Source organism: Phyllobates terribilis, unplaced genomic scaffold, assembly GCF_046119375.1.
Source record: "Phyllobates terribilis strain yellow unplaced genomic scaffold, ASM4611937v1 Scaffold_3__8_contigs__length_932513732, whole genome shotgun sequence".
Lineage (NCBI taxonomy): Eukaryota > Metazoa > Chordata > Amphibia > Anura > Dendrobatidae > Phyllobates > Phyllobates terribilis.
The window spans coordinates 768,448,531-768,461,103 of NW_027362763.1; the positions used below are offsets into that span (position 1 = coordinate 768,448,531).

At 43.2% G+C, this 12,573-nt stretch overlaps 1 protein-coding gene across 4 annotated transcripts in view; it reads right to left on the reverse strand.

Moving 5' to 3' along the window:
- The window catches only part of ANKEF1 (ankyrin repeat and EF-hand domain containing 1), a 135,538-nt gene that overhangs the window by 25,208 nt on the left and 97,757 nt on the right, over nucleotides 1-12,573 (reverse strand). For all 4 annotated transcript variants that reach the window (XM_073672231.1, XM_073672233.1, XM_073672234.1 and 1 more), the window contains one exon: nucleotides 4,710-5,532. In XM_073672231.1, the coding sequence (XP_073528332.1) occupies nucleotides 4,710-5,532 (823 nt within the window). The remainder of the gene's footprint in view (nucleotides 1-4,709; nucleotides 5,533-12,573) is intronic.

Sequence of the window (12,573 nt, forward strand, 5' to 3'; positions counted from 1 at the left end):
AACTCTTTCTGTTCAGGAGGTGTCCCATTTTTGTTGGAGTCCTTATTTTTTTTAAGGACCCCTCCCCTTTATTCTATAGGTCTTCGTTCAGACTAGTCTAGGACTAAGGCAGCACGCTACATCGTAGGGATTCAGCTTAGTCTTACTGTAGGGAAAGCTTTCCCCTTCTTTCCTTAGCACTTGTTGCAGATCATAACACCTCCATCTGGGGCTCCATGTAAAATCTTGCCTCGTGGGGTAAGGAAGATTCTGAGAAGGACTCAGGACCAGGAATCAGCCCAGAACTACACGGGAGGACCAAGTCAATGACATGAAGAGATCTGGGACCACAATCTCAAATATTACCCTTAGTAACACACTACGGGGTCATGGATTAAAATCCTGTAGGACACGTAAGGTCCCCCTGTTCATGCCAGCACATGCCCAGGCCCGTTTGAAGTTCGCCCATGACCATCTGGATGGAGACATAGGAGATAGTCATGTGGTCAGATGACACCAAATGCGAACTTGCCATGTTTGGAGGAAGATGAAGGATGAGTACAACCTCAAGAACACAGTCCCAACCGTGAAGCATGGTGGCGGAAAGTTCATACTTTGGGGGTGATTTTCTGCAAAAGGGATAGGACAACTGCACCGTATTGAAGGGAGGATGGATGGGGTCATGTATCGAAAGATTTTAGCCAACAACCTCCTTCCCTCAGTAAGAACACTGAAGATGGGTCGTGGCTGGGTCTTCCAGCATGACAATAACCCGAAACACAGGGCAATTAAGGAGTGGCTCCGTAAGAAGCATTTCAAGGTCCTGGAGTGGCCCAGCCAGTCTCCAGGCCTGAACCCAATAGAAAATCTTTGGAGGGAGCTGAAACTCAATGTTGCCCAGTGACAGTCCTGAAACCTGAAAGATCTGGAGAAGATCTGTATGGAGGAGTGGGCCAAAATCCCTGCTGCAGTGTGTGCAAACTTTGTCAAGAACTACAGGAAAATATCTGACCTCTGTAATTGCAAACAAAGGTTTCTGTACAAAATATAAAAGTTCAGTTTTTCTATTGTATCAAATACTTATTTTGTGCAATAAAATGCAAATTAATTATGTAAAAATCATACAATGTGATTTTCTTTAGATTTTGTCTCTCACAGTTGAAGTGTAACTACGATAAAAATTTCAGATCTCTCCATTCTTTGTAGGGGGGGGGGGGAACTTGCAAATTCGGCAGTGTATAAAATACTTATTTTCCCTACAGTATATCTTTGTATATTTTATGTTATTTATTATGATAATAATTTGATATATTTCTATATAGATTTCAAATATAAAGAAAACTGCAAGAATAAAAAAGATATTATCACATCATATTAGATGTCAAAATAGGCCTGTTGTTAATCAATGGCATAAGTAAGATATAGTAAGGGGCTCATTCAGACGTCTGTTTTTCACGGACGAGTTCTATCCATATTTGTCACGGATGGCACTCATACCTAGTATAGTTTATGAGGCTGTTCACATATCCAATTTTTTGTGGGATTGAGTGGTCCGTGCAAAATCATGAAGACATGTCGGATATTGATCTGAGTGTCATATCAAAATCAGCAGTGCAAGTCTATGGGTTCTTGAAAAAAATCAGGCAGTGCTCGGATGCTATCCAAGTGCTCTCCATTTCTCATGGACTATATAGGAGAAGCTGGGGAGACTTTTTTTTCTCATCCAAGAAAAACTGATGAAACTTGTACAAAACTGATGATACCATGATGAAAGTTGGATGTGACTCTTACCAAAATACTGATAAAACTGTTTTTCTCGTCCATGAATAAAAATAATCTGAATAAGGCCTAAGGGAAGCCTAGTTCTCCTAAGAAGGATTAACACTGCCCCTGTCACAGAGTGCATCTTCTTATAGTCACCACTGTACTTACGAGAGCTTCAATCAGCAAGATATCTTGAGTAAACAGTATTTACTTCATACTGGTTAAACATGAGATACAATTCAGTGTCACACAGTCTGTGTGCTGCTGACATAGCACATTCAGGAAAGGAAGAAAAAAAACAGGAAGTAAAAACAACCAACAATTGAGAGCTTTCCTCCCCCACATTACAACAAGCATATAACTTTACACACTATCGCCATCTGCTGTCTGGTTAGTATAAAGTCCTCCTTTCACTTATAATAAGTCCTAATCTGTTGTATATGCCAACAGCCCCTAGGGTATGTTCACAAGCTCTGCCTACAAGCTCTGCCTACAGAATATTTTTTTGCAGTGATTTTCAGGGAATCAAGGCAAAAAAAACACACTGCTGGAGCCACGTGTATACGCAGCCTTAAACGGTTAGTCTCAACATGATAATTGGTTAAAATTGCAAAGTGCTTGTGAAAAAACAGGTAACTTTGCATTTTACTTATTATAAATCTTTTATGTTATCAAGAACAAAGGGACTTTTTTATATTCTGTACTGTTCATTGCCATGGTTACTGGTCACCGCTGCAGTCAATCAACACTGGCCGGTTTCCTAAGCAACGCAGTGGTCCTCGGATGCTCCAGAGACAAAGCTGCCTCATATAACAGCACTAGAGAGAGCAGAGTTTGGGTCAGTAGAGCAACCATGCCATTGGTTCATACTGTCAATCAATCAAGAATGCACCTCCAGCTATCTCCCAAAAAACAGCTCCAACCTTTTTTAGAGGTTGTGTGTGGTACTACAACTCAACTCCATTTACTTTAATGCAGCCAAGTTGCAATTCTAGCCACTAGTAGCCATGTTTTTTTAACCCTGTACAACTCCCATGCAGATTATTGGCTTTTACTGTTAAAAGTAATAAAAGTAATGCGTGATGTCTGAGGCTGTCATATCTATTAGCTTAACAGCAGATGTTACTAAAATAAGCTGGATCGGCCCTTGACCTGCCGATAAATATCTCATCAGGGCCCTGGTCCAGTGGCCACGCTGGTAGTCAGTGGACATCGAACCAGAGCCCTGCAAACCTCCTACCGGCTGGCATCCCCGGCACCTCTTCTGATTACCCAGCCCAGCGAGACGTCATCATTGTAGAATGACACACATATGGCGTTGCACCTGGCATACGAATCAAAAGCAGTTGGACCAACTCCGAAATGCGTTGTCAAATAACATAAAGCCACCTCACACACCTGGATCTGTGACTCCTGGGGCATGGCAGCGCCCTCATAACACCGCATTTTCCACGCCGACTAATTAATTAATCAGAAGAAGCACTGGGGATGCCAACAGGTTGGAGGAGATTTTAGGGCTCTGGTCCGGCAGTCAGTCTACCGATGAATTTTTCTGCTCAATTGTATTTGAGACCCTCTGGGAGTTGTGTGCCACTGAGTTTTGGAGCTGTATTGTCTATGCAGGATAATTTGCAAAGTACACTGTATCTTAATTCGCTTGCAAAATTACTGCGTTTTTTGTCGTTTTCTTTTTTTCCAAAGACGGCATCGGTTTTGTGTCTGGTACTGCAACTCACCATATTCAAGTGAATATGGATAAGCAACAATGCCAGGCAGAGCTTGTTGGCCAGGGTCGTACTATTTAAGGAAAATAAAGTAAACCCTTTAAAGAAATTGTCCACTACTATATGCCCCCAATGTAAACTGTGGAGAGAATTTTTTTTGTAAATACCTTGCTTGTTCTTTATTGCCTGTAAGTGGCACTATCGCTGGCCGCTCATAGGCATCACGTGACCCCCGGCTGCAGCCGACTCTGGCATCCTCTGATGTCACATCAAGTCAGGCGTGGCTCAGTGACGGATCCCCGCTGAGTGATGGACTGTGGGCAGGATTACCCCGCGCGTCAAGTCCAGCTTCCAGTGCACACATTCCCTCTCCTGCATTCATTGGGAAAGCACGCGGTGGGTGGGTTGTCCACTACTTTAAATAGTAGTGAACAACCTCTTTAATATAATTCTGGACAACCCCTTATAATATCATACTCCTACACAAACCCATGCTGGTCAGTTTCATAGGTACAAATAACTATTATGTAGGGAAGAGATATGCATAAATCATAATGGCGACTTATAGAGATGAACAAATCTTTTGAAATTCAAATTTGCCAGATGTGAGGAATTTAAAAAAATGTTGAGTCATAGCAAATCGATTCACAAGTACTGAAAAGCTTCCAAATGTGTATGACAGTCAGAGGTCTCCTAGGATTGTAGCCAGAGGCTTTCAAGCTTTTTAATGCAGTAGCCTTACTATTGTCACTGACCTCAACATACTGAATATGGCTACGGGTAGACGAATGATAACAGTTTTTCACTGCTGTACCATCACACACTGTCTGTTATGTTAATTTACTGCTTTATGACTTTCTCTCAATTTCTCTGTTGCTGAGCTGTGACATTCTTTCACTATCAAGACTCATTTTGGCTGCTCGTTTCCTTCCTTGGCTTTTATACAGGCTATGAAAGTCCTTCCTGTCTGGCTGTTCTATACCATGTGATGTGATAGCTGCATGACAATATAAGGAAGCCCGCATGACCATGCCTGAATTTATGTGAGCTTTCTCTGGCTGATGAAACCTTCTGCTATGTGCAAAATGGCAGATGGCATTTTATTGGTGATTTACGCAAATTGAATGGCAAATTGGTGGGTCCAGCGAATTCCCAAGAAATCAAAGCAAATTTAAATTGTATCAAATAGATTCACTCATCTCTAGTGTTTTTTTCAGTAGCTTAAAAGAAAATAAATCCTACCCTTTTTCTAGAAGGAATTTGACAGCGTCCATATTCCCGTAAGCACACGCTGATATTAGAGGGGTTTTATAAAAGATGTCTTTCACATTCACTGATACACCCTCTTCAAAGGCCCTCTTCAGGGACTCAAAGTCTCCAGCTTTTGCAGCAAAGTTTATATGAGTATACACATTTTCCAGGTCATCGACATACCAGCCGGTATCATCTGTCACTGGGTTTTGGGGTGGATGGTCAGAATCAAATCGGTTGACATCAGTAACATTATGGTAAGATTTAATCATAAAATTAGGTGGTCCACCATCTTCTCTACGTGAGATTAGGTGACTTGGCATTGTACATATTGGCATAGGTAGTGTACGTTTTCCTTTTTTCCCTTTCTTCCCTTTCTTTCCTTTTTTCTTTTTGGGTCCATAAGAGGATAGTAAAAAAGCTTTTTGTAGGTACTTTGACCCTTTCAAAAACTCCTCCAGAATGATGTTCCCACTTCTACCTTTTTCGTGAAGATGAACAATACCCTCCATTTGTTCTGTGGTCACTGGAGCCCCATTCTTTGTAAGGACTTCAACAAAATCTGCCTTGGAAACAGTTTCTTCACCTTGTTTCAAGGCGGCAAAAGCTTCTCGAAGAGGCAACTGGTGCTCAAATGACCAATCATGTAATGTAATGGCCCATAGTGGATTGGGATTTTTTACACTTGGCTTGGAGTATTTTTTAAATAGACGCATTGCTTTTCCTAGTTCCTTCATTGCAGCTTTGAATCCGCCTTCTTTGGCAATGGCTTTAGGGGTTAGGGTTTTTATATTTTTCCAGGTGGGATCACAACCTGTTAAAAAATACAATTATTAATTTATGCGCAACGTTTCAATGTTACAACAATAAGACAATTATAAATCAATATTGAATACCAAAAGCTTAAACTTTGTAGATAAAATGTTTCTGTAAAAACAATCATATTTATCACTACTGTCCTTTATTTGGAGAGTGCAAATTTAGACTACACAGTCTGAAAATGTGTGAAAATTAACAAGGTTAACAGGTTTTTGCTGTGTTTTTGCGGCAATTTTTGTGCATTTTTGTGGCGTTTTTCAGTGCATTTTTTTATTGCAGATTACGTGTTTGATTTGTCTATAGCACATTTTTAATAAAGTTAGTTTTATTCACCAAAAACGAAGCAAAACCTTGTTGCTGCGTTTTTTGCAGCGTTTTTGCACTTCAGCATTGCTTTCTATGGCTGAAAAAAAATGCAAAAACCCTAAAAGAATTGACATAAATTCAGTCAGAAAAAAAACAAGTGTGCGCATAAGGATTTCTGAAATCTCATAGCTTTTGCTGGTACTGTAAAACGCAGCTTATTTGCATACAAAAACACAGAAAAAAATGCTGCAAAGATGCTGCTTGTGTACAGAGCCTTATAGTGAAGCATAAACAGCAGTTTAAACAATGAATATTTGTTCTAAAATGAAATGAAAAAATTTGTGCCAAAATGCACCAATCTTTGTTCATTTTCCACCAAGGTGGAGACACAATCACAAATCTGTATTTCGGAACTAATGAGGTGCTCTGTAGCCATTTATAAGGCTGCGTGCCGACGATGCGTTTTTCAGCGTAAACGCTTGGGAAACGCTTGGTAAACCTTCCCCCATGGTCTCCAATGCAATTCCGCACTTTCAATGCCCATGCTGCGGATTTTTCCGCAGCGTTTATGCTGCGCTCAAAAATCCGCAGCATGTCCATTAATTTTGCGGAAGCGCTGCGTTTTCGCCGCCATTGACTTGCATTAGAACGCGCCAATTCCGCAAGACTGCATCTGTACTTGCGTAATTGGCGCGTTCTAATGTGCGGATGGTACCTGGGTGTGGAGGACAGGAGACTCTCCTCCACACCCAGGTACCATTAAAAGCTGTAAAAAATAAAATAAAATAAAAAATAAAGATTATATTCACCTTCCGACGGCGCCCGGACTCCTTCACTCTGCCGACAGATCGCGCAGGACTGAAGGACCTGCGGTGACGTCACAGTCATGTGACGGCAGGTCTTTCAGTACAGCGTACTGTGATCTTTTGGCAGTCAGGACCGAGCGAAGCAAGACTCGGGGACCATCAGAAGGTAAGTATAGGTTTATTTTTTTTTTTTTTTTTAACCATTCTCTCGGGTCACACTATATAAATCCATGCCGGTTGCATGGATTTATATAGTGTGACCAAGTTGTCAAGCACTTTCCAAGTGATGCGAAAATCGCTTGGAAAGCGCTTGACACCCGCATGCGGAAATGCAAGTGAAGAACGCTTCACATCCGCATGTGTAGCGCCCCGAGGGTTCGGTCGCTACAGAGGTATTGCATCTCACCCAGAGGTGTGATATCTCACTTCCAGGTAAGGATGGAGTGTGGCTCAGGACCCTAACACCCACATGCACTACACCACATTTCCGGGGGACAGGGCGACAATGCTCCCAAGAGTGAGCACAACTGCCCCTGTCCCTGGCTGGAGTGGGGGAGGGAACACCTAGAAAGGGGGAACCCGGTAGTGCGTGGGTGGGGAGAGTAGATCCTGGGTGCACTGGGTAGAAGATATATAAGGTGGGCACAATCTTAGATCAGTGTTCAGTTGAGTTCAGGCAGAGAGGAAAGGAGACAGGGAGCAGGAGCTCTGTACAAGCTCTGCTCCGCAGGCAGGCCAAGTCTCAAGGCCTGGGCCTGGAGGAGAAGAAAGGAGAGGAGAGGAACGGAAGAGGCTCCAGGAGTGGAGTGAAGGGACCCTAGGAGTGCGGACCGGCCAGTCGCCACCGTACGCCCGCCGCTACCAGAGTAGGGGGGTCAGGCCAAGAAAGGGAACCGGATCCCTCATCTAGTGGAGGAGAGCAACTACCCTCAGTTAGTAACCGGAGGCCGTGGCATTGCACGTGTTACGGTCCCTCACTACACCCGTTAGGAAGGCACCATATAGGGCCCATGGAAACGGAACATACGTTTGCCCGCCAAGGCCCGAGGCACCTGGACAGAAACGTGGTCAATTGTGGGGTACGACAGGCCAGAGAAAGGACACACGAAGGGGGTCCTGAAAAGCATTCCAAAGGTACCTGGGAGTTGGCCGAGCCCCTCACCTGGTGAGCACAGTACGACGTGGGCAGCCATTACGTGCAGAAGTGGCTTGGAGTGTAAAACTGTGAGTAAAGACCCTGGACTGCATCACTGGACTCTGAGTCATTACTGTTGCTCCCGCGCACCATCACCCCCATCATCTGCACTCACTGCCCTGAGGCTATACTCCTCCCGTGGGGAGTTATACTACCCTCTGCTGCGCACACAACATCAGCCTCAGCAGTCTGCCCCGCAGCGGCGGTTCTCAGTGACCGCAATCCACGGGTGGCGTAGTCGGACACTTAAACATTACAAAACCAAATAAACAGATCCGCCACTGGTTTGACCACCCTGAGCCACTGGACCGGGTCGCCGCCACGGAGACTACAAACCTCCAGCATTACACAGAGACCCGGCTCCGGGTATTCTCCTACACACGGCCCAGGGGGCCCGTCACATGTATTTGGCAGGAAAAACGCATGTACAATCTGCATGCGTTTTTTCTGCCAGGGAGATGCAGAAATGCTGCAGAAATTTTCTGCATCGTGGGCACATAGCCTTATAGCCTGCATAAGTACAGGAATAATGGTAACAAGCAGGGTGTAATTATAATGAGGGAACATGGTGAACCTGCCATGGAGCAGTCACCATTTTTGGAATGTAGGAGACCTCAAACCATCTACCAGTCCTAATGACAGTTCAGGTCATTTATCCAGCAGAGAAGTAGCTATACCAGCATGTGGTTCTCATGTTTTTAATGCCTTAGGTCATTATTTTTATTTTCTTTTTAACCTTTGGCAATTACCATTTGTGTAAAAAAAATTGAATATTTTATTAGTTTGTACCATTATGGATGTGGAAATATAAACCTCTCTTGAAGTTGGCTATTTTTTCCTTTAGCCATAATAGATCTGTCTGCTAACTGCATGTGGTTCTGTCACTCCACTTACAAGTTATTTTGCCAAATTCAGCATACACCTTGTGACATTTTGATAAATTTGGTGAAAAGTCTGTTTTCATAAGAATAAAAGCACACTCCAAACAACTGATACTTTAATACTAAAGGTGTGCGGGCCCTACTTTTCTTTTTTTGTGCATTTATTATGATGAGTCAGACAGTCACTTTGTGCTCCATCTGACCTACGTTCTGGCAAAATCTGTTTTTTAGGTGGACGAAAAAGCGTGATAGCAGCGTTTTGGGCCTAAAAAGATGGACATTACAGGAATGGGGTCCAGATAGAGTACAAATGTACTCCATTTGGCTCATAATAGTGAACGGGTTCCTTGTGGGTTCCGTTTAAATCCCGTGTTATAGGGCCTCAGATGGAAGCCCTGACGGAGCCAGAAATGCGTGGCCTGAATGTAATGTGAACCTGACCAAAGTGGAAGACCTATCAAAGTTTCTAAAAGAAAAACAGTCTTTGTTGGAAATGGCAAACTAATCATTACCCAGCTATCATTTTGTCAGACAAAATGAATAAAATTAAAGCCCCAAAAGGAGCCACAAACCAGTGGCAGAAATGTAATGTGCCCATAACCTTAAGCCCTGCATACACATTAGATTAATGTCTGCTAAACTCGTTGATATCCACAGTCTGATTTCGGTCTGCCAATCGTATTGTTCTCCCTAAGATAAGCAGACATGTCAGTCATGCTGCTATGCACATGCCTTTTTTTTTACATGGACTATATGTCCGTGGAAAACACACGAAGACATGTCCGTTTTTTTTCCGGAAGAACGAATGACAAAGGCCAATACAAGCCTATGGGTCTATGAAAAACATGTACAGCACATGTATGGCATCGTATGGCATCCATGTGCTGTTCATGTTTAACATTGCAGACTTGTTTCTTTATCCGTACGTGAAAAAAACTGATGACTGATGGTAAAAATGGACACACTGATGACACAGTGATGGAAAACACTGATGGCTCCAGTACCGGTTTTTCACATGTTTAAACACGGACCTGTGAAGGAGGTCTAATAGACATAATATATTACTGATACATGAATAATGTATATGGAACGTTTTAGTATGCTACTTATCAGCATCAATCTGGTTTAGTCATCATGTACTTATACGATGTATGTTCCCCTATATATTATGTATGGAATACATTACCTGAAAGAGTTTTCCAATATTTTGCGGAAAATAATATTTTAGATAATACAATTTAATTAATTACAATTCTGAGTATTAACCCGTTCAGTACATCAAAAGTGAAGTCTCTTTCTATATTTTCAGTTTGAAATATATTTCACTTCCAAACTGATGCAAAACAGAAACTACATGTAATCTTTCATCACATGCATTGAATATAATCATACATATTTACAGAAGAAAAGTTAATCAAAGAAAATCAAAATTTAGTGTGTAGTGGAATATGTAATAAGGATTTAAGTCTGATATATAGCAGGAATCGGTCACAGATCACTGACCTGGCCGATGGACTGGGGTCTTGAGAATCAATTTGCCCAATTCTACTATTTACTATTTATTGTACTTGACCCCTGATTGTCTCACTGCCCATAGACCTGAAATTTGCCTAGTGTTACGCACCTGTCCCGGATCTGGGCTTGACTCCCCTCTCCCAGATCCAATAATCTGTGTTGTGCTCCATGTCAGTTTTGCAGATGGCCTTGTGTGATCCCATGTGATCATCCACCTAGACCTATATAAGGCCTACCAAGACACCGGAGTAGCGTAGCACCGGACCTGCTCCATTCCCAGGTGGGAGAACTGAGCCACGATTCTTAACACTCTGCTACCTGTTCTGGGTCTCCTGTTCGCCTGTGGTCTCCAGAACCTCTGTTACCTGTCTGCGATCTCCAGGACCTCTGCTACCTGTTCCGGGCTTATTGTCCGTCTGCGGTCTCTAGGACCTCTGCTACTTGTCTGTGGTCTCCAGGACCTCTGATACCGGTCTGCGGACTCTAGAACCTCTGCTACCTGTTCCGGGCTTATTGTCCGTCTGCTGTCTCTAGGACCTCTGCTACCTGTCTGCAATCTCCAGGACTTCTGCTACCAGCTCCGGGCTTATTGTTCGTTTGTGGTCTCCAGAACCTCTGTTACCTGTTCCCGGTCTCCTGTGCGCCTGCAGTCTCCAGAACCTCGGCTACCTGCTTCTCTGCCTCCTATCCACCTATGGTCTTCAGTACCTTTGCTACCTGTTTCCCATGTGCCTCACCTGCTTTCTGCACTGAGGCCCATGGCCGTGTTGGCTTTCTTGATCCACCTCACCAGGTGATCCTAACACCTAGTAAAATGACATTCGGTCCTGAATATCTAAGTACAGGACTTGAAATATAAAAAATGATTTGAACAATAGAGAGGGGTTCACATACTTTGGGTCAGCCAAGTCTGAGTGTGTTCCATTATTCTCATATCCTTAGAGATACAGAAGAACATCAATAGATTGAAGCCTTTAGGTATTCTCTTTTTATTTTGCCTTATTTGTATGTTGCCTTACTTTGTCTTTTTTTTATATATACCTTTTTCTTTCACAGTTCTTTTTGTTTTAAAGCCTAAAACTTTAAAACGTTTGCACCTTGTATGCTCAAATCCATAGCCTTTCTAAGAGTATATGGCCATTTGACTGTTGGACAGTGGTGGGAAATCATTACCCTACCTATTTGGTGACTGATTGCCAGCATGTTGTGTATACGGCTTGTGGGGACAGTGTTGGGGTGTGATTTAAAGGGGTTGTCCACTACTATTGAAAATGTATTTTTATGATGAATAGAAGTATCATTGTAATCACCTTCCTCTGCTGTTTCTGCCTGTGAGCGGCGCTATTGACGCGCCCCCTGGGCCTCTGTTGTGTAGCGTTGCGCACTCGGGGACTACCCGGAGCCGGATCTGATAGGGGTAGTAGTCCTCGTGGCGACGATCCGGTCCGTGCCCAGGGTGTCAAACCAAGTGGCAGAATTTAGTAGAAGATGTTATACAGTCATGGCCAAAAGTATTGAGAATGAGACAAATAGTAATTTTTCCAAAGTTTACTGCTTCATTTTTTGTAATGGCAATTTGCATATACTCCTGAATGTCAAAGAGTGATCAGCTTAACAGCAATTACTGTACTTGCAAAGTCAATATTTGCCCAGAAAATGAACTTTAACCCCCAAAACACATTTCAACATCATTGCAGTCCTGCCTTAAAAGGAGCAGCTAACATCGTTTTAGTGATTGATCCATTAACACAGGTGTGGGTGTTAATGAGGACAGGGCTGGCGATCAATCAGTCATGATTAAGTAAGAATGACATCACTGGACACTTTAAAAGGAGGCTGGTTCTTGGTATCATTGTTTCTCTTCAGTTAACCATGGTTATCTCTAAAGAAACACGTGCAGCCATCATTGCACTGCACAAAAATGGCCTAACAGGGAAGAGTATCGCAGCTACAAAGATTGCACCTCAGTCAACAATCTATCGCATCATCAAGAACTTCAAGGAGAGAGCTTCCATTGTTGTCAAAAAGGCTCCAGGGCGCCCAAGAAAGACCAGCAAGCGCCAGGACCGTATCTTAAAACTGTTTCAGCTGCGGGATCGGACTACCAGCAGTGCCGAGCTTGCTCCGGAATGGCAGCAGGCTGGTGTGAGTGCTTCTGCACGCACTGTGAGGCGGAGACTCTTTGAGCAAGGGCTGGTTTCAAGGAGGGCAGCAAAGAAGCCACTTCTCTCCAGAAAAAACATCAGGGACCGACTGATATTCTGCAAAAGGTACAGGGAGTGGACTGCTGAGGACTGGGGCAAAGTCATTTTCTCTGATGAATCCCCTTTTTG